At 38.8% G+C, this 23,510-nt stretch overlaps 1 protein-coding gene across 3 annotated transcripts in view; it reads right to left on the bottom strand.

Annotated features, from left to right (window-relative positions):
- HECW2 (HECT, C2 and WW domain containing E3 ubiquitin protein ligase 2) overlaps positions 1-23,510 on the bottom strand; it is a 407,924-nt gene that overhangs the window by 136,647 nt on the left and 247,767 nt on the right. For all 3 annotated transcript variants that reach the window (XM_068544743.1, XM_068544742.1, XM_068544744.1), the window contains exons 4-7: positions 17,537-17,631; positions 12,404-12,479; positions 8,129-8,298; positions 4,021-4,163 (exon numbers count right to left, since the gene is read on the bottom strand). In XM_068544743.1, the coding sequence (XP_068400844.1) occupies positions 4,021-4,163; positions 8,129-8,298; positions 12,404-12,479; positions 17,537-17,631 (484 nt within the window). The remainder of the gene's footprint in view (positions 1-4,020; positions 4,164-8,128; positions 8,299-12,403; positions 12,480-17,536; positions 17,632-23,510) is intronic.

Below are 23,510 nucleotides of genomic sequence, written 5' to 3'. Positions count from 1 at the left end.
TGTAAAGTAAGGGGCTCACTGTTGGCCCTCACTATTGGGGAGCCTATCACTGATACTCCAGGCAGCTTGTGAGAGCCATACTGATGGGACAGTTGGAGAACTGCACTAACCGTCGGAGTCTCGCTGCCACACTTGGAGGTGCGCTGGAGGGGACCACAACTGGGCCCAGCTCCTGCCCCACCTTGGCCCCAGGCTCAGGCTACCAGCCTCCTCGAGGATGGAGTGGTTGATCTTTTTCAATTCCGTGTTTATTTATCAAAGTCAAATACAATCACATCATTTCTCTGTATGCGAGCAACTTTTGTTCAGAATCTGATTTATTCTTAATTAAGGAAAATAATCAGAGGGATAGTACCAAATCACACTATCTCTGCTCTCACACTGCCCTCTAATGGCAACTTCAGGAGGAAAACACAAGGCCTCTACCTAATACTTGCACCACTGTACACTTCAGAGCCTCTGGTCAGCTACTGATTATTAATCTCCATAACTATTTTGCTTGTTCTTCTCTACCTCATCAGTACAATTATAAATAGATGTTATCTGGGATTTTACATTAGCTTGTACACATTTACATGCTAATGTAAAATCCCAGTTCAGCTCTTATGAATTTCTTTGAGTTCATAGCAAGATTTTCTTAAAACAATCAGATCATTTCCTTTACTTCTTTCCTTTTCTTCCCTAGAAATGTTGTAATAATTTTTTGATTGATGCTTTTAAGAAGCTTTGTTTCCCCCAATTGAGTGCTTACACTCTGATAAGGGCTTTGCATGCATCATCTCCTTCAATCTTCCCTGGGAGGCAGGTGGTGGCCCTGTTTTCTAAGGCATAGGGAGGGTAAGTAACTTGCCCAAGGCCAGGCAACAATTAAGTGACAGAACCAGGACTAGAACACAGATGCCTCTGACACAGAAGCCCCTGCTCTGCAGTCCCCAGATCAGATCTCATTTTATGCACACTTTCAGTGATTCTTGGCTGCTTTCAGTGGCATGCATTTTAATGATGTTTACTCATGGCTCTTCTCAATGCAATCATTATCATAATGCTTTGTCTACTTAATCTGGTATTTAAAAAAAAATTTTTTTCTGTAAAGGGATATATTGGCATTTTTAACTATTAGACATTACAGGTACGTTAAATGCTTTTACATTAGAGTGTTTGAATGATTCTATAATGACCAGAATGACAGCAGGGATGTCTTTTTCTCTTACCACTGTCTTCCAGCATTTAGACAGTGCCTGACACGCAGAGATGCTCCACCTTTGTCCACTAACGCATGAACCCAGCAGCGAACTACTGGGACCTACTCTCAACATTACGGTTCCTCACCCACGTCTTTGGACATTCAGTCCTGGAATAATAAAAATCTTCATTTCTTTGTTAAAATTAAATTGACTCTCCTCTCCTCCTCTTTGGCCAGTAAAAGTAAAGTGCTGGTGTTGATGATAAAAACTTATAAATGTGATGCATTTTAGCTAGGAAGTAAATGTTTAGTAGGGGTTCTAAGAATGGCATCCATCCTTTTGCTCACTATCATATCCCAAATACCCAACACAGTGCTTAACATTTAGTAGACACTATATGTATACACACCAACACATTTGTTGCATAAATTTAACAAATGAGGCTCTTTACTTGGAAAAAAGAATTTTAACCGGTGTTAGTGCTATTTTTTACCCAAACTGACAAGATGCTCAACTATTCAATCTATCAGTACAGGAAAGCCTCCCTATTTGGAGATTCCAAGTCAAGGGGGTTTCATCCTTGTTGAGTGCCTGTCAAGGGATTCACCTCTTTCTTGTTCTTACTCAGTCTCATCTGATTCATCCTGCCTCTTGCCATGATAGATAACTGTGTACCCTATATTATATATTATTATGATATATAATTATAAAGAATAAGTGCCAAAGAACTCTCACTGTCTGACTGAGACATTCTCTCACTAGTGTAATCACAGCAAATGACAAAGCATGGGAAAGTGATGTGCCTTTTGGACAGAATGCAAGCCACTCTCTGAAAAATGTCACATTCAAACCAATGCTCTTAAAATAGGTAATGAGTGAGAACTTCTAGCTCATCCTATAAAACCTCACCATGTAAAAACCTCAGCTACTTCAGAGAGTTGCAGTCTACAAAACACATAAGAAAACTCAGCATTTTTCAAGACGTATCAATTACTTGATAGAAAGTAATAATCAGATCAAAAATATATTTAGATGCTAATAGCCAATACACTAATATGTAGTATCATATTTATTTAATAAAGCAAATTCCTACGTATCAGGCAATGCTTTTAATATGCTTATGTAGAAACATTTCATAATTCTGGTATTTTACGAATTCATGCTGGACTTCCTTCCAGTACATATGGAATCTATGACAGGCAGTACTCTATGTGGCCAGTTCTTTAAAAGACTGAATGAAAAGCCAGCAAGTTAACAGGAGTTTCAGGCACTGATAAGGTTTTATTTTTCCTTGATCATTCTCACTGGTATACATAAATTGACACTCTGCCAAGGGTCACAGATATTATATAAATTATATGATTATACTTATATAAACTAAATTCTAGGTATATTTCCAATGAGAGTTAATTCTCACTCTTCATAATTTTTCATTTTCTATCCTAAAAATAATTTTTTAAAACTTCCCGAATAATATTATCTCTACTAGAAGCAATAATTGCTATCCTTAAAAATAACTGTGATTTCCCAGTTTTATCAAATTAAACCAGGCTGCTAGAATTTCAGCATAATATTTCTACTTCACGTGGTCTGGCTCAACCATTGCCTCTGATGGCCAGAGAATGAGAATCCATTAGAATCTCTTAATTTCAGGTTTTGAAGGGGTCTTAGAGATCATTGGTCTAAAGACTTTATTTTTCAGATGAGGAAGCTAATGCCTGAAGAAATTGTGACTTGCCAGAATCGAACAGTTAATTAGCTGCAAGGTGAATAGGAATGAGCAACCTTCCTCAGTTAGCTAGACTAGTACTACATCACTGCTAATCCTTAAAGTGTTGCAGAGAAGCTGGGTTTCTGGAGCTGACCGATCTGCTCAAATCCCAGCTCCACCCCTGGCTTGCCAGCCTCAGATTTCTCATCTCCAACATGGGTATAATCACATTATTCACCTCTCAGAGTTGTTAAGAAGATGACATGAGCTAATGAGTGTAATTTACTTAGCTCCTGACATAGAATAGGGTCTCATCATCTTTTTTGTTTACTTTGGTTTACTACAGCTGCTACCACTACTACAACTACTGTTATCACTGATACTGCTGCTACTACCACTACTATTATCACATGTTCATAATGTTCTCCTAAAATGAAAAAGATGCCCCCCAGTGCCACCTGACAGCACCAGTGTTACTGGGTTTGCTGGCGCTTACCATGTGAAAATATATACACCATTTATAATAAGGGATGGAGGCACGTTACGATTTCTTAACTACTTGATTCACAGCTTACAAAAAGTTCACAGAAAGAAAACAGACGTCAAATCACATTTTAAAATTCTCTCAACAAGTAATTTCTAGTTGTCTGAATGAACGTATACGTCTTAGAGTTCCACTATAACACCTTCTCAGAGTCTAGGCTTTGTTTTAAAGGGCCCTAAAATAAGGTGGTTTTGGTGTCTCAGGAATAACATATTCTCTGGATGGGGTTAATCAGGATCAGGAGGTGTCAAACTGACACTCAGATCTTGCTCTAGGGAGAGCTTTTTATAGCAAGATTTCAATATGCTCAAAAACAACTGAGCACTATGATATTTGACACTGAAATGGTAATAATGGTAGGTACATCTTGGAAAAGATAGATAACCCAAAAAAGGTATATAATTAAAATAAAGTGCTTTCTGCCCTGAACATTTCAATGAGTATATGAGCACTTTCATTTTTAAAAGAATTATGTTACCACTTCTTATCAGTAAGAAAAGTCCTCGGACTTCAAAGTATCATTTCAGTTGCTTCAGTAGGAACTAATCCCAACAAGACCCCTACGTGTGAGGGCTGATTACCCGATGGCTTGCCGCTCCAAAAGCCTCTGGACTGGAATGGTTAGTTTCCCCAGAAAACGCTTGATGATAGGACGGCTCTTGGCAAATTTGTCTTTAATTTCAATCTCTAAGACATCAGTAAGGAGTGCAAAAAAGGAATATTTCTGAAAACAAAACATAACATGTTGAGTCAAAAAAATAGATAAATATGAAATTATGTATATCAGTTTATTAGTATAGAAAATAGTATCTCTTAAATCCTAACGACACACAGAGTCCACATTGCTAGAAAAATCTGCAGCTATTGTCAATCCTTTATTCACTCAGAATCATTAACATTCACAAAGACTAAAAAGCAACAGCTAGGACCTGTATGACAAAGGAAGCCCCTTCAATCATCCAACCCTTCCTGGTTCAACAGTTTTAGGAGACGCTATCAAATATTAAACTATGCACAATACAATTTTAGTGCTCACTATATTTAACGCATTTTAATTCTTTAATACTTAATACCTTGTTATAGAGTGGCTTAGACTTAACTGATACATTTGATTAACAGCAATTTTAATTCCTGATCCCATGGTATTTTTGAAGTTGCACACCACAGGTTAAAATACTCCTTCACTTAGTGGTTAAAGTAGGAACATCTAAAGGATATTATGGCTTCCCTGGTTTATATTAAAATAAAACAATGCTTAAATGCAAGTTACTTAATTTAAAAGGCACACAGGGACATTTCTTCTGGGACAGAAAAATAAAAGTATGAGGTTAAGATAAGATGTGTTGTTTTAAGAATGCCATTGGAGAAAACTGGATTGGATATTAATAAGGATATAAAATAAAAATAAAGAGCTTTACTCATTTACAAAGACTTTCACATATATTACAAAGATAAAATTTTCTTTTTAATGATGAGGCTTTCAGGAAAAGTAAGTGATGGAGCCAGGAATCTAACCTGAACCATTTCTCTCCTCCCCTGGCAGTATCCAGGCAACCACAGTGATGTGAATAGTGCCAGCCAGCTTTACACTTAGGGGTCACGAAATTTATTTAGTCATAACAATTTAATTTCACCAAAGGGCCGTAAAGTTTAGTCATCTTCTTAATGGAAAAAGCACTTGCTTAGAATAAGAGAGCAGAGTTTAAGCACTACTAGCCTCTGAATAGCTAGTTACATAAACATTTTAAGCTTCTGTTTCTTAATCACACAAATGGAGAGATGATAATCTCATCCCTTACACCCCCCTTATCAGGCTTGTACTGGTAACATGGTTAAAAACTTTGTAAATATTAAATGTTAGGGAAATAAAGTTACTACCCAAAGCAATCTACAGATTCAATGCAATCCTTATCAAATTACCAATGGCATTTTTTATAGAACTACAACAAAAATCTTAAAATTTGTATGGAGACACAAAAGACCCCGAATAGCCAAAGCAGTCTTGAGGGAAAAAGACGGAGCTGGAGGAATCAGACTCCCTGACTTCAGACTATACTACAAAGCTACAGTCATCAAGACAATATGGTACTGGCACAAAAACAGAAATATAGATCAATGGAACAAGATAGAAAGCCCAGAGATACACCCACGCACCTATGGTCAACTAATCTATGACAAAGGAGGCAAGGATATACAATGGAGAAAAGACAGTCTCTTCAATAAGTGGCGCTGGGAAAACTGGACAGCTACATGTAAAAGAATGAAATTAGAACACTCCCTAACACCATACACAAAAATAAACTCAAAATGGATTAGAGACCTAAATGTAAGACCGGACACTATAAAACTCTTAGAGGAAAACATAGGAAGAACACTCTTTGACATAAATCACAGCAAGATCTTTTTTGATCCACCTCCTAGAGTAAAGGAAATAAAAACAAAAATAAACAAATGGGACCTAATGAAACTTAAAAGCTTTTGCACAGCAAAGGAAACCATAAACAAGACGAAAAGACAACCCTCAGAATGGGAGAAAATATTTGCAAACGAATCAACGGACAAAGGATTAATCTCCAAAATATATAAACAGCTCATTCAGCTCAATATTAAAGAAACAAACAACCCAATCCAAAAATGGGCAAAAGACCTTAATAGACGTTTCTCCAAAGAAGACATACAGATGGCCAAGAAGCACATGAAAAGATGCTCAACATCACTAATTATTAGAGAAATGCAAATCAAAACTACAATGAGGTATCACCTCACACCAGTTAGAATGGGCATCATCAGAAAATCTACAAACAACAAATGCTGGAGAGGGTGTGGAGAAAAGGGAACCCTCTTGCACTGTTGGTGGGCATGTAAATTGATACAGCCACTATGGAGAACAGTATGGAGGTTCCTTAAAAACCTAAAAATAGAATTACCATATGATCCAGCAATCCCACTACTGGGCATATACCCTGAGAAAACTGTAATTCAAAAAGACACATGCACCCCAATGTTCATTGCAGCACTATTTACAATAGCCAGGTCATGGAAGCGACCTAAATGCCCATCGACAGACGAATGGATAAAGAAGTTGTGGTACATATATACAATGGAATATTACTCAGCCATAAAAAGGAACGAAATTGAGTCATTTGTTGAGACGTGGATGGATCTAGAGACTGTCATATAGAGTGAAGTAAGTCAGAAAGAGAAAACCAAATATTGTATATTAACGCATGTATGTGGAACCTAGAAAAATGGTACAGATGAACCGGTTTACAGGGCAGACGTTGAGACACAGATGTAGAGAACAAACGTATGGACACCAAGGGGGGAAAGCCGCGGGGGGTGGGGATGGTGGTGTGCTGAATTGGGCAATTGAGATTGACATGTATACACTGATGTGTATAAAATTGATGACTAATAAGAACCTGCTGTATAAAAAAATAAATACAATTAAATTAAAAAATTTAAAAAAAGAATGTTAGGGAAATAAAGTTATTGCTAGTATCATTACTATATCCACTATGTGCCTTCTAAGTGCTCATCTTGAGATAACGTTTTATGTCTTCTAGGCTTCTAATGTGTTAAATTAAGTGGTATGCCTTTAAGAGTTATTCACTATTTGAGGACAGTAAGTAGTTTTTCAAACCAGGAATAAGAAAACATGTAGTATTTATCCACTTAAATAACCATAAAAACTGCCCAGGAGAAACATCCTGCTTCACTGGCAAGTCTCAGATAGCCACATCTTTTCTCCAATTGGTTTTAGATCCCCTGAAGTATCTCCCTATCCAATGAAATACTTGTTCAACATTGTTAGAACATATTATTGTCATTAAACATTTAGGGAGTGATTTAATTAATTGTGCAACTCCCATGCCAATACAGGTTTGTCTAGATGCACTCATTAATGCTAGTATATGAAATGTGTCTTGGTTCCCTGAGAAATGGTGGGAGAACTCACACTTTGCTCCCTAGAAAAGAAGCAACGTCTCTGTTCATTCTTTGACTTTAAATAGTTCCAGTGGGAAAACCCCGGGCTTGATTTCACTGATATGATGCACTATGATGACTGGTAACATATTGTAACTGTGAGAGAGTCTGAAATACCATCAACACAATCTGCCTTGCCTCAGGATGACGACTCCTTGAATGGCTCATGTAAGTAACCAAAATCTATAATGGAAATCCAAAAACCATTTGCCAGACAGTAAGGAGAGAAATTCCTTTAATCTGTACTGAGTATATGCTAGAACAAAATATCAAAATTTTAAATAAAAATGGGATCAGTATTATTGACTTTTCCTTCTGCCTCAGGCTGCCATATGGCTTGGCAAGGCACTGTTACTGATGCTGCCCTTACAGAATTTTGATATTTTGTTCATCATGAATTTTTGCCTTGATTTTGATTTTTTTTTAAATATTGCATTGAAATATTAATTTTGATCATCGAGTCTTTTGGACCCTATAAATCATGCACCTGAAGGAAGTGCCTCACTTGATATACCCTAGACCCAGCCCTGGTTAGAAGGGAATATCTCATTTTCATTGTACCTTTTTCTAACAGAACCTCTAGACACCTCAACCATCTTGCCCACACCCATAAGCAGCTCAATGATACAGAGTCCAATGGAAAGAGATGGAGTTGGCCAACTTCCTAACTGTCAAGTAGAAGGCCACTTACGATCATCTTACCTCTCGGTGCCAAATTGGATTTGTGGTGTTACTGATGATAGTAGACCTCCTCTCCTGCCCATGGTGGGCACAGGTGGGGAAACTGCTCTTCTTCCCTGGCTGAATCGACATCTTAAGATAAGGGTCAGGATTGAAGAACATCCCTTTCTTTAGCCCAACTGCCCGAAGATCTTTAAAGAAAGAAAGAGAGGAGGAAGCAGGGAGGGAAAGAGAGAGGGAGAAGAGAGGGACAGAAGGGGAAAAGATTCATATATCTTGATAAGAACAAGCAGCTCAACGACAATTTGTTCTTCAATAATCACACAGGAAGCTCTAAACAGAAACTATTTGGTAAAACAAAAAAGTTATTCACACTATGATTGCTTAGGTAAGTGAGGACAAGTGGATTATGACTAGTTCCAGCAGAAGGTCTCCTAACAGGCTGCAAAATGAAGCCAAACTTTTACTACCACCTTATACACCTAAAATGACTTTTCCTGGGAAATGTTTTGATCCTAACATGTGCACCTTCACCACCTTTTTCTATGTGGCTTGGCAGCTAGCATTTCACACAATGTCTTGAGAGAAACCCTTAGTAAATAGTGTATTAAAAAAGAAAACCAGTATGTTCCTTCATGAGAGAAAAGTGAATCTTCTATACACACATATGAGATGCACTGACTTAAGTTTAACTGGGGATGAAACTTAAGAGCACACATTCAGTTGTGCCATATTTAAAACGTCATACATATTCTACAAATGAAATGAAAGTTAGAGGAAATAAAAGGAGACCAGAAATATTTCTAAAATTTGAATGCTATCTGCTACATTAAATAATTGTAAGGTTATTTTTTCAATAGGCTGTTAAGTAAATTAAATATTTGATGAATGTCCCATAACTCATCTTAGAGTCACCACTTGTTATTTCATACTATGCGAGCTGCTATAAGTTCTGGCTAAAGTCTGGTTAGTGAAGAGACTAAAACTTTTAAAAATGGTCAAGCTGAGGGATACAAAAATGTCAGGAAATAAAGCTGGCTTCACTGGATCTGCAATGCCTTTCTGAGAATATCAGTTTGAATAAGGTTGCCCTGAGAGCTAAGTGATCTTGAAAGCTTCCGGGAGAATAGACAGTTCTAGGTAACTTTATGCAGTTATAATCAGTGTAGGGAAGTCCTGACCACTGGTTCAGAAAAAAATTCTGTGGACGGCCTCTGAATCCTCAAAGACCTTTGGATTACCCAAATCAGCTGGGGAAGAGACCCTATAGAGTAACCCCACATTTTAGGAGGTCACCAGGGTCATCCTACTCAAGCCCATTCCTGAAACACAAAGTCTTTCTTAGAAGGACAGAATTGGCCTGGGGTTGCCCATAGAACCATACTCCCTGGAGGAGGTTCACCAATGACCAGCAAGAACTTGTGGCCTAGATAACATGTGATGAAAACAGACCAGGACTGTCTAATGACTCATAACTGGCAGTAGCGGGAGACAGTCTAATATGTCAGAAAAGATTTAAAAATTCAAACAAGAGGACCTTATGTTAAGAACACTGCATCAAATATAGTAAGATCTTTGATCTAAAAGCCAGTGGCAGAAGGGAAAGATGAGTAAAGAACTAGACAAGTACTTCAGAGAAGCTGCTGTAATCTCATTAGCTTCATAGTTCCCATCCCTGGCACTTCCTAAACTATGGAGTCATTATTAATACAGCATTTGCATTTTACTGTCAATTTAATAATGCTGCATGTTTTCACTTGGCTTTATTTAGCATAAAATAGCTTTGAGAGAAAATGCAATTTACATATTTATTTTCTTACCTTTCTTGATTGTGCTCGCCTCAGACTCAGACAAGAGAATGACATTCTTTAGATATTAAATCTACTTCTCAAGAAGGGATTTCTTTGCAGTAAACAAGGAGTAACATGTACAGAAATGGCTGCCATGACGTCTGACAGAGCTAAATTATTCATGCAAAACATTCCTTTGAAGAAAAAGCATCCACCAGAAGATTAAGCCACAGCGATGAAAGATGTCACTATTAACCCTTTTCCACAAGGGACATCGTACAAATAAACACAATGTACTACCAATTATTTGTACTCTGATTATTCAGTTCACTTTATCCATCTCTTGCCTCTCTCTTCTATCTTTTATATATTTTATTGCTCATAAATATCCATATCACCTAATAGACTAAAGAAGGACTCAAAGTCACAAAGTTATGACAGGTTACATATCCTTCTTACTTGGAGAAAAGGTTTAAGATCGTCATCAAAAAACAGTTTTTTGTTTTAGCTGTAGAGTTCAATTATTTGTGTCCCTACTTATCCATAGATAATCAAGAGCAGAACATTTGCAGACAGACATTCTACAGTGCTTAAATGCACTCCATAAATATTATCATCCACTGTCAATATGCTACAACCAGATGAATTTTTTAGAATTACCATTATAGAATTGCTTTCATCTTCTATAATTTTTAGCCATTTCTATACATCATCTGCAAATAGCTGATCACATGGTAAGAAATAAAACAGATTTTAAGTAGCGAGCCTCCATGTGTATTGAGGTGGATGTTGGAAAAAGCTGTATATAAAAAAAAGCATTTGGCTGTGCCCCAAAGCTTATTTCCTACGTTTTAGGAAAATGTCCTGGGATTTTCAACTTCTACGTGGTCATTCTCCCATGGTGGGTTAATTAACAGCCCCTCTGGAGTCAAAATCAATATGTGTGTGTCATGTTTAGAGTGATATTGATCATTTGAAAGCTTAGGGCAACGCTTCTAAACTAAGAAGACCGTGGTATGGTCAAACTAAGTTTTCTGAGCCATGGAGGCTGGCCAATTGTTCCGTATCTATAAACGAATAAATCTATAAATGATTTCTCTTCCTGCAACCACCCCAGAACTGTGAAGGTCTAAAGCACAAGTAGCCAACTGAAGTGTTTTCAGAAGAGAGACAGATAAGGGGGGTGGGGAGTAGTATCACAGGCAGTGGTAGTAAGTGCTTTTCTAAAAATCTAGATATTTTTAAAACCCTGAGGGTTCCAACCAAAATATATTTATTGGCCAAATTTGAACCAGTTTACAGCCTCTGAGATTTGCCAGAGAACCAAAGCAAAATGGTTTTCATGGTAAGTAACCTGTATGGCGGGGGAAGGGGAGGAGAAGGAACATGCTAGAACAGACACAGATAGGCTGTGGGCCAGCAATGAACTAATGTGCACACTTCCATTATACGTGATATTCATGCATCATGGACTTGTGTTTTCAAGATCAGCCTTCTAACTCTCACTCTTGAAACTTTCTATTTTAATTTTCTATTTTCATTCGTAACATTTTTTTGCAGCCAAGAAAAAGTGAATCTAATTTAAATTTCAGAAGCACTACAACAATGGAAAAATGAAAACAAAACATCTTACAGTGATAGACATCTGTTAGACTTGATTTTACATGTATTGTAGTATGGTCGTCTGTTTTAAAAGTCCATTTCAAATACTGATTTTCTTAGAGTATTCTTGACTTTGTGACTGCCGATTAATTTTTTTAAATCAGTGGCTTTGAAACTTTTTTTGACAGTGATCTATGTATGAAATACATTTATCTTGAAACCCATTATACACATACATAGGTGTGTATATTTTTGTGTGTGAAATTTTCAGTTTGTATAAACTGGTGTTCTATGAAAAACATTTCCCTTTGGTGGTTAAACTCTGACTTTTTTCTATTCTTTTTTTAATTGCTAGTTTCAACTAAATTAATCTTATAAATCACCAATGAGTTCCAACTCACAACCTGAAAAGCAGTGCTTCAGTTGTATGATAAATATACAAAAAATCAGAATATTTTACTAACCAGAAAATAAACAACAAAAAATTGTCTCATCCACTTTTCAATTCTTTATATGTATTCCTTCACAGAAATAGGAGTATCCCTTGGCTTTTTTTCACTAGTCTCCAAATTTTTCCTTTCTCTAGATGAGGCAAGCACAAATTGTTTTCAGTAATCTAAGCTCTACAGTGGGTTTAGCACATGTTACATTACAGTTTTTTTTAAGTAAGTATACACAGTTATGGTCTTTTCATCACAAGACAACTTGCTAGAAGCTTTCTGAGTTTATATTAATAATCTAATTTTTCATGGTAAGAGATATACTTGAATTTCCAGAAGTATTACCAAAAAAAAAAAAAAAACTTGCTCACATATCATATATGAGAGTGTAGACAGAAGTGACTATTCATGCCTTTGAAATTACACACTTTTCACCTGGACATCATGTTTAAAGACATCCTTACCAGACAACGTAAAGCTAACGAGTTTTCGAGAATGCTGACTTCCTGAAGCACCTCCTTCCATGCCTTCTGCCCCCATCTGCAGAGAAAAAACACATATGTGAAGTTTCACAGGAATATGGTACCTCTCAAATTTCTTAGGGAAACACATATATTTGCAAATATGATTTTTGTATCAATGTATTGTATATGCCTTTTCATATGCTACAAATCTTGGAAGTGAGACATAAATGCAGATTCTCACAGACTAGAGAAAGGGTCATACCTAAATTTAATCTTTACCCAAAATGTAACCAGTATGAGCTTCCAAGTTCCCTGGGATATGAATCAACCTACTTTATGTCCTTTTATTTCTTTGGTAAGAATATTGGGGCTTCCCTGGTGGCACACTGGTTAAGAATCCGCCTGCCAATGCAGGGTACATGGGTTTGAGCCCTGGTCCGGGAAGATCCCACATGCCGCGAAGCAACTAAGCCCATGCGCCACAACTAAGCCTGCGAGCCACAACTACTGAAGCCCGCGTGCCTACAGCCCATGTTCCACAACAAGAGAAGCCACCACAATGAGAAGCCCGCGCACTGCAACGAAGAGTAGCCCCCACTCGCCGCAACTAGAGACTGCCCGCGCACAGCAATGAAGGCCCAACGCAGCCAAAAATAAAATAAATAAATATTTTTTAAAAAGAATATAGTTGACATGTAGTAAGCATACTTATATTGCTATTATGGTATTAAAACATTCCCTTAACTTAAAAATCAAACATCAAATTCCTTCAGATTTACTAGGAAAACCTAGAATAAACTAAACAGGTGATTTATATCAGACTCATCCATATATATGTAGAATTGTCCTCTCTTGCTAAATATTTCTGAGTGACCATGTGGATGTCCCACTGCCCTTGTAGACTCCTATTTTATTGTGCTACTGGTACATGGCACATGCTATTATAATTAGCAATAATAAGAATTTGCAATCCTATTGTACTGATTATTGTATTGTAAAGCTTTTTCTAAAAGCTTCTGAGTAAATTATATCTTACTTGAAACGAGTCATTTACAAACCATAGCAGATTAAGTCTCTCAATTTATGTACAATTAGTGCTCAATTTATGGTACACTAGGAAAAAAGGGTTTTGTGGTCCTCTAAAAAAGAAGTCCAGAACACTGTAAGAGACAGATTTGAAGGCAGAATGTATTTTGAATAGTCAAGAAATAGAAACCACATTTTAATTCCAAAGTTTATATTACATCCTTCCATCTTATCTTTGTGGCACTCCCCACCTCCCTTAAAAATCATACACCACCAAGAGATAAAACTTTCACTAATCCAAGTCAAGTTGAGGAGCTTCAAAATAAATTCCATTCAAATTTTGACATACAAATGCCCATTTCCGGGCTTCCCTGGTGGCACAGTGGTTAAGAATCCACCTGCCAATGCAGGGGACACGGGTTCGAGCCCTGGTCTGGGAAGATACCACCTGCTGCGGAGCAACTAAGTCTGTGCGCCACAACTACTGAGCCTGCACTCTAGAGCCCGTGTGCCACAACTGCTGAGCCCACGTGCCACAACTACTGAAGCCTGTGTGCCTAGAGCCCATGCTCCACAACAAGAGAAGCCACCGCAATGAGAAGCCCGCGCACCACAACAAAGAGTAGCCCCGGCTCGCTGTAACTAGAAGAAAGCCTGTGAGCAGCAACGAAGACCCAACGCAGCCAAAAATAAATAAATAAAATAAAATAAATAAAACGTGAAAAAAAATTTTCCATTTCCTTCTCTACTTCTTGTACCTTAGTCAAAACTATTTTGTGTGACATTTAACTGCTTCCTGATTGTTTCACATATCATTTGCAATATGCCTAGGGTACCATCCAGGCATCTCTACTTTGTTCTATCCAGATGCAAATTGTCCTGCAAGAAGTAACTGAGAAACTCCACAGGGAAGGAAAGAGCAGCCATCCTAATCATATAGTCTCCTTTCTCACATATCCTTTTGCAATGAATCAAGAATAAAAAAAAGTTATGTCTTCTCTGTCATGCATACTTTGACGTCATTGCCATTCATCAGAGTACACAGTGATATGTGTCACTTGGAACAGGAAATCCTTCGCTTCAGGGACAGATAAAGGCGACCATCACTCACTACCACGTATTGTTTCAATACGGGTTGACAGTATTACTTCTGAGCTTTCCTGGCTTAAATCTATGAAGGGAGTTTATTTAAAAACCTCTCTCTAAACACTGAGTACAGATGTGTTTATTATCACTGATGTTCCTATATCTGGTGGTCAGGTTGGTCTTTCCTGGCTTTATGGTCATGAATGATAAAGCTGAATTCTCTGAATATTAGTTCACATGAGCATTTTACCACGCTGTTGTAAAGGACAATGTTTATCTGTGAATTATGTGAGAATTGTTTCATATTAGCCTTTTGCCAGACAGTGAATTACATTTTTAAAAGGAGAATTCAAGGACACTTTCTTTCGTTTCTATAATTTCTTAGAACATTATAAGTAGGCTTTGAATGATGACAGACTATGAATCTTAGCAAAGTCTCACTGTTCTCACTTGGCATGAAGAGACATCATGTTTTCGGAGGGGGCACATCTCCGGGCAGTGTGGTCCATTTGAGGGGAGGCCACGGTTTGTGAGATGCCTGGCACAGGAAGGGCAGCTGTTGCTGAGTGTTTGTCCCAGATGCAGTCTGTACTACCTCTCTGTTTGCCACTTTATAGTCCAGGGGTGTGTGTGTGGTGAAAGCAGGATGAGGCAGAGACAGCGATGCTATCTGGCCAGTTGGGTGCTGTCTCTGCTCTATTTAACCTAGGGATGATGAGTCAGAGGGGTACAGCACAATATAATAAACCATATGCACTTGGTGAGAGCCAACCAACCCAGTGTCATCAAGCATTAAAATGTGGTTGCTACTGCCCAGCTATTCTTTGCATCATGGAATGATCCTACTAAATGAGCTTTGTGAATATCGATGTTGTCAGTCAGTACCATATCTACACACAGGTCATGTTCCTAGGTGAACATCATGCTGTCATAGAAACACAGTGCACAGCCCACACTGAAATGCCCATTGGCACAGCCTCTCAATAGCAGATATAGACCCAACTGTCTCAAGCTTCGTCAGAAATCTACTGACCACCAATTCCATTAGTCAGCCTTTGAACCAAAATATTCTATTATGATTGCCAGTGCTGTATCTATGAAGCTTTTAAGGTGCTCTAAAACCTGTCTGAAGCAAATTAATTATCTCCAACTATCCACAGGCTTTGACAGAATAATCTCAATGCAAAATCAATGGAACAAGATCAATGCTCACCAGGCTGTAAGTTCCCGGCCGTCAGTGATATCTGATCATGGAAACTGCTCAAATCCAAGAAAATCTGACTCCAGAAAGTCGTGTTTGGAAGCTATCATCTAATTTCACACATAGTTAATTTTTCAAACGTTTTATTATAAACAGCCCCACTTTTCTAGTTTTATAATTTTTCTTTTTAGAATATTAATTATAGTGTGTTCCAGGGCTTACTGTGACATGGCAGGCTTTGTAGTCAACAATTGTTATTCTCCTTGTGAACCTTCAAAGTCTTATACAGTAAATGTGGGTTTTTTAAAAATATTCTATACTTTGTTCACTATAATAGGAACTCAAATATAATTCAAATGTGAACAGAGTACTTAGATATTGAAAATTTTGCACATACCGTTCCCTTTCCTAAAATGCTCTTCCCTCCCCCTCTTCACCTAAGTAACTTCTACTCATCCTTCAGATTGTCCTGAAAACATGCCTTCTTCAGGGAAGCTTTCCAAGACCTTCCTGAGCAGGATGAATCCTGCTAGTATATGCTCTCATAGCCCCATTTCACTGCCCCTCATAGTAATTATCACTCAAATAAATACAATTCAGTTTAATTGATGTCTCTCTCCCCCACCAGACCAGTGAGAGCAAGGGCTGTGTTTTTGCTTATCATTTCATTCCTAGTGGTGGGTATAATGTCTGGCACTTAGTAGGCACCCAGTGAATATTTGTTTGAATGAATAAATGAAAGGAAAAGACTGCTTGATATTGTATTGGTGGGCCAGACAATTTCAAAATGCCACCTGCAGAGATTACATTCTGAATTTCAGGGAGTCAACCTGTTCACTTGCTTATTTCCAAAAATGCATGCATCTATAAATGTGTACAAACACACACAATATTATGAAGATTCTATATTATGAGAGTCAATAATTTTCTTCTATACTTTCACGACCTGATTGTTATTAATGACTTATAAACACTGCAATGATTTATATATCTTGGACTCCAAGAATCATCTGAGTTCAACCACCCATGTACAATGGAGTGCATCCTGTGAAGCTGTTAGATTCTAAAGTTAGTTGGTGAAGTGAAAAATCATGAAATAGTGAAAAGTAATTCTTAAGAAAGTACCATGTTGGAAATGGACATACTTTCCTTCAAAAGTCCAGCACAATCAGTTTCCTCCGAAGCTAAGTTAGATATCGCTTTCTTTAATTGAGGACCTGGTGAAAAGGTTGGCTTCTGTTGAGTGGCCACGTGATACCAAACTTATGTGTGGTACCTTTAAGCACTATAGTTCAATTCAGCATCAAGAGGGATCCCACACTCTGTCCTGCAGGAACGGCACATTCGTAATCCCCATCTCACACTCTCTTTGGGGTAAAAGTCTGTTAAACTGACTGGCAGGGAGAATCACCCACTACTTAAATTTTTTTTCTCTCTCTCTTTTACTCACTGAGTTCATGTAAATTAAATTCACATAAGATGCAAAACGCCACCATTTCCTACCAACTGGCCACCCTGACAAAGTTTAAAAAGAACCTTCCATGATGGATGGGCACTCACCAATTTCCTTCAGGAATAGGTTCCCTGGAGAGTTGACTATATACAGAATTATTATAACTCAAGCCATATTTTCCCACTGGTTTACATTATGGATTTAGTTAAGCCATCCTGTAAGTTATTTCCTTTCCCAAAACGGCGCCCACACTGCTATGTGTTTCCTTTGCATTGTTTCCCATAACCCTGCCAGAGCTGCACGGGCAAAAATAGAAACCAAGGCCTCCGGGACTGAGGCTCAAGGAAGCAGCCTGAGGGGCACTCACCATCACAGCGGGGTTCTTCACCGTGATGCAGGGGGTCGTGGCTCGCAGGGCTCCACTAATGCCGTGGTAGTATTTGAAACAGATTTTTATCTCCGCTGTAAATTGATTGGAGAAAAACAGTAATTTAAACACTGAAACAAGTCCCTTAGGCATCACCTGAGGAAATCCACCTCGCCACCTCTCAGAAAATCCCACTCAGGACTCTTTGAGCGATCCCTTCTTTTCCAGTCAGAGGCAACAGATTATACCAATTCCTGTTTGATTTTATAGGCTTCTCTGAAAATTTCTAAGAACACCCCAAATATATTAGAAAAACAGTGCACAAAAACAACACGCCAAAATATAAGTAGTGTAGAGATAAGAATAAGACTAGCTACCACTCACTGAGGAGCTGCTGATGGACCACAGGGCTGCGTCTCTGCCCCCATTGTTACTGACCCCTCATATCTACCTCGGGAGGCAGAAATTCTTGTCCCCACAGAACAGCTGAAGTATCGAGGTTTGCCGAAGGTCAAACAAGCAAGAAACGACAGAGTCAGGACTCAACCCCCATCAAATGGGGCTTTGCCCCATTCCAAAGCCTTCACTCCTATCCTCTACAATATAGACAGACTGCAGCTGTCAATGGGAATAAAAAAAGAGCAGACTAACAGAGTATAAAAGAATGCTGTAGGAGACTCTGTGGTGAGAGGGTCTGGGGACCTGTATTATTTTAATTTCCCAAGTGACTTAAATGTAGCCACTAGTAGGGATCATATTTTGGAACCACCAGTAAATATATATCTACATCTCCACAGGTGTGTACGGGTGTATGTATATATATTGGATATAACTATAGGTGCGTGTGTATGTATATATATCTATACACTATATAATTTGAACTTGATAAAAAGCAATACAAATGTCAATTCTTGTTTTTGGAAAGTAACTACAATTACCATGAAGCCAACAAGTGTCAAAGATAAAACCCAGAGTCACTGAAATTTCTCTGTATACAGAGCATCTGAGTCACTGAAGTTTCACTGTGAGATGTCTTTTTTCCCAAGGTGTCATTTAATATAGGCAATGACGCTGATGGGCAGGCTGCAGAGGAGAGTCCTAGCCTATAGGAGTGGAGTTACCCTCTCAACTGAGTCACCTGGATTATTAAAGTGGGACCACTCGATGTGATTCCCCAAGGAAACTAATCTTGCACTGACTTTCCTGACAGCACCAAATGGTCTCCTACAGAGTAACTGGTTTGCTTATTTTAAGAAAAAGATACAATGATTAAAGAGAAATCCTACTTTAGGAACTTATATAGGAATATTTAGGAATATTACATATAAAAATATATTATTTCCCATCAATGAAAAAATACTAAATCTCAAAAAAAAGATCTACCATGGGTAAAATATCGAGTCTTTCCATTACGTACGTTAATCACGATGCAGTGATTCACAACATAGTTGGCCTCATGAAGTGAAAGATTTTTACCACGCCCAGCACTATGCTAGACAGCGCAAGGGAATCAGAGAGAGGTTTCTGGTCTAGCAGGTGTTTTACAGTACAGCTGTTAAGATGACAAAATCCAGAAGAGAAGCACTGAAGAGGCAGAGTGCCAGGTAGAAACGTGGAGATCGTGGAAAATATTCCACGTGAGGGCACAGTGGAGTCAGAAAGGTCTCATGGAACAAACAGAACTCAAACGTTCAGCTGAGAAAAATGGGGTTGGAGAGAGTTAGGAGTGAGTAGTGGCAAAAACAGGGAAGCAGGAATGAGCATGCTGGCTTGAGGACCAGCAAGACGACCTTGGCAGCAATTCTAGCTTTACTATGAATCCCCTGGAGCCCGACATAAGTGACTTGAGTGAGCACTAACACAGGTTTTTGGTGATTATGGAAATGTAATAACTATAGATCTGAGTAAACCGCTGTCCCACTTGCTTTCCTTCAAGACCAATAGCATGTATTCTGCAAGGACAAAGCTAAGTAACATGCACAAGGCCTGTCAAAGCAGAACAAGCTCGGTGACAGGCGGGAGGACTGAATTCTGCGGGCATGAGCTCATTAGTATCATGTTCTACATGCCGGGAACCAGCAGTCTGTGAATCTGCCTGCAGCAGTGCCTCACAGACCCAGCCAATGGCCAGTCAGTGAGCAGCTTGTTTTTCAATAAAGAGAAGTGCATTTTTACAAGACATCTTCCCCGAACTCCCTCTCAAGTTAGGATGCCACCTCCTCTTTTCTAATGTTTTAATAGTCAGCGAGGTAAAAGACTAGGAAACAAACAGACCCCAAAAAGTGTCTGCTTATTTTTATCTGTAGATGCTGCTAGCCAGACCAGCTTTGCTAGCTGACCCGTTCTGACTGTTACTTTACTTCTTGCTAAAACAAAAATCTCCAACCCCCGTGATAAATTAGAATCCCTGAAACTATAAGATAAACTCATTCTCATTGTAGACAGCAGATTTTGTGGACATGATCACCAAAAACCGCAGAGCTGGGGCTTCCCTGGTGGCGCAGTGGTTGAGAATCTGCCTGCTAATGCAGGGGACACGGGTTCGAGCCCTGGTCGAGCCCACATGCTGCAGAGCGACTAGGCCCGTGAGCCACAACTACTGAGCCTGTGTGTCTGGAGCCTGTGCTCCGCAACAAGAGAGGCCGTGATAGTGAGAGGCCCGCGCACCGCGATGAAGAGTGGCCCCCACTCGCCGCAACTAGAGAAAGACCTCGCACAGGAACGAAGACCCAACACAGCCAAAAATAAATAAATAAATAAATTAATTAATTAATTAATTAATTAATTTTAAAAAAACAAAACAAAAAAACCCCCCGCAGAGCTGACAGCTTCACAATGCTTTAAGATTCAGTGTAAAGCCAAGGGGACTTACACAGATCACCAGTTACAAAACCAAATGCATAGGCTGGTCCTGGTCACCAGAGAGAAAAACCCAGTACCAGACAGAACTAGTTGCTTGCACCTCGACTGTTCAGGAGGACACCAGTGGAGACTTCTGCCCCTAAAATAGACGAATGTTTCATGCTGAGTGGGAGGTTTCATCTTCACATATCATTTAGTGTTTTAGAGGTCACTCAAGATTTTAAAGAATGGTGTAACTAAGCAACATCCCCTCTGAGGAAGAGAGAGAAGAGAGAGCAGAATTTTGATTAATGTCCCTGAACATTTTAGTTATGAGAAGAGGTAACTGGGAAGACTACTCAAAAGGGCGGAAAAGAGAAGTTGGTACTCATGCTTCTATTTTAGCTACAATTTTAAACTCTAACTGTAAGAGGAGACCAGAAAGCTACTGCTGAGAAACAGATACAAGAACAGGTGAAAGCAAACATGGGCGTGATGATGGAGCATCAGATAAGGGAGGAGCCACTGGCCACAGGGCCAGCCCTGCTCACAGGCAGGAAAGATGAAGGATACGGACTAAGGAGCACTCTACCTGACAACGGTTTCTCCACAGCCTGATGTGGCAGCTAATTAGGCCTCAAATTATGGAGGGGGAATACATATAACTATTCCTTTGGATTATAAAAAAAGAAGAGTATTTTCTCCAAAGCTACCGCTTATAAAAACATGTTGCCTTACTGGGAATATACCCAGACAAAACTACAATTCAAAAAGATACATGTACCCCTATGTTCATAGCAGCACTGTTCACAATAGCCAAAACATGGAAACAACCTAAATGTCCATCAACAGGTGAATGGATAAAGAAGATGTGGTACATATATACAATGGAATACTACTCAGCCATAAAAAAGAACGAAATAATGCCATTTGCAGCAACATGGATGCAACTAGAGCTTATCACACTAAGTGAAGTCAGAAAGAGAAAGACAAATACCATATGATATCACTTATATGTGGAATCTAAAATATGGCACAAATGAACCTATCTACAAAACAGAAACGGACTCATAGAGAACAGACTTGTGGTTGCCAAGAGGGAGGGGGGAAGGGAGAGGGATGGGCTGGGAGTTTGGGGTTGGTAGATGCACACTATTACATTTAGAATGGAAAAACAACAAGGTCCTACTGTATAGCACAGGGAACTCTATTCAATATCCTGGGATAAACCATAATGGAAAAGAATATAAAAAAAGAATGTCTATATGTGTATAACTGAGTCACTTTGCTGTAGAGCTGAGATTGGTACAACATTGTAAATCCATTATACTTCAATAAAAAAAAATGTTGCCTTAGAGGCAGTGAACCAGGAGAAGGGTGAGGCCTCCCACATTAACCTAGAAGGACCTACAGTCTGGGCCAGCTCCCGGAAGGAGGAAAGCATTGCCGAGTGGCATCTTCTCTCTCTCAGGTCCCTTCTGAACAGCTGAAGCCAGTCATGAATCACAGAAATATATTTTGGCCCCTTTCAATAATCTTCTGGACACTTTCGTTTATAGAGTTACTAAAAGATTTAGCTGCCTCTATTTAAATGCTGATAAGACATAGAAAGGCTTTTATTTTTAAAATTTTAACTTACCAGCTTCCATTAAATACAAAGGAAGAGGTCCCCCAGAGCAAGAGCGTGCCAGCTCCACGTCCACCACAGATGGGGGGGTGACCACTGTCCAAAGATGGCACTTTGTACTTGTTGGGGGTGACTGGGAAGGTAGAAAGAACTTAAACTTGTTCCCAAGTAAAGGGGTTTCTGTAATTGTGTCATTCTGACATTGCATTTTAAAGCAATCATTCTACCATCTGCCTAAAGGAAGAAAATATTTCCATGTTTGTATATGAATAAAATACTTCTAGAACGATCACATGAAACTGGTAAAACTGATTGCCTTCAGGGAGGGGAAACTGGTGACTGGGGCATGAAGCTGGGGAGATAATTTACTTTCATTTTTGTGTCTTTTTAACATTATACTCTTTTCATCTATTATCTGTTCAAAATTTATTTTTAAAAAGCAATCTCAACTCAGCTACATTAATTCTAGGCACTGGTATAAGATTCCAAGCCCTCTCGGAAAAAGGTTCTACAGGCCACTCCCTGCAAGAAATCGTTTTGTTTCAAAGACTGGGATCTTTGAAACACCATCCATCACCTTAAATAGCTACAAGATTCACTTAGGTAGTAGTTAATAGCTTGCTCCTATTTAGAAAATCTGGATTTTCCTCAAGTTTTAGAAGTTGACTATTTTGAACCGTAAAGATGGATGGAATGGAAATGTTCTTCTTCCTTTAATCATTTCTGTTTCATTAAAATAGAATAATCTAAAAAAAAAATCAAGCTAATAGGAATTTATTCGAAAACATGATTTTAACCACTGCCTTTATGCCTTTATTATATTCTTAATATTATGATTCCTACTGATAAGCTCTTTTATTCAGAGGCCACAAGTTGGGAAAGAGTAAACACATTCTAATTCTCATGCTTTTGAGGAAATTTACCCACATTTCTAGGGACGTGCTCACCTGTTTATACGGTACCGCAGGTTGTCTTCTCTTTAACAAGGGCCAATGCAACCTGAAAGGGCCAGGCCCTCCCCTGCTAAAACTCAGAAAAACAATCTTGAAAATCAAAGACAGACAATATCAGTATAATGTGGAAGAACCTAATAGGATTAGAGAAGTAACTGGACCTTGTTTTTCTCATTACTTAGTAATGGCAGCTGGACCAATGTTGGAAAGTAAAGAGAAGTAGAAATAGGCAATAAAACGTAAAGTATGCTGGCAGAGAATGAAAAGCACCAAACCTCCATCTAAGGGGCAAAAAGGCCCTTCTGATGTTGGTGGGAAGGGGCTTATGAATGGAGGTTAGAGCAGGGGCTCTGACAGTACAAATAAGAGGCTGAGGCCACCCCTTTCCCCCCACCCAATAAAAAGTCACCCACAAAGGTTCTGTTTGGGCAAGGCACCGCATATTAGAAAGCACGCTAACCTGAGCGCCAATCAGAGATGAGGCTCTCACTTACACAAGCCACATGCACCTCTGCTATGCAGTTTCCTAATCCTGTCCACTTCCTAGGGCTGA

The sequence above is a fragment of the Eschrichtius robustus genome, chromosome 5 (genome assembly GCF_028021215.1).
Source record: "Eschrichtius robustus isolate mEscRob2 chromosome 5, mEscRob2.pri, whole genome shotgun sequence".
In the NCBI taxonomy this organism is placed as follows: domain Eukaryota; kingdom Metazoa; phylum Chordata; class Mammalia; order Artiodactyla; family Eschrichtiidae; genus Eschrichtius; species Eschrichtius robustus.
Note: the sequence above shows the minus strand (reverse complement) of the source record. Positions and strands in the feature narration are given on the sequence as shown.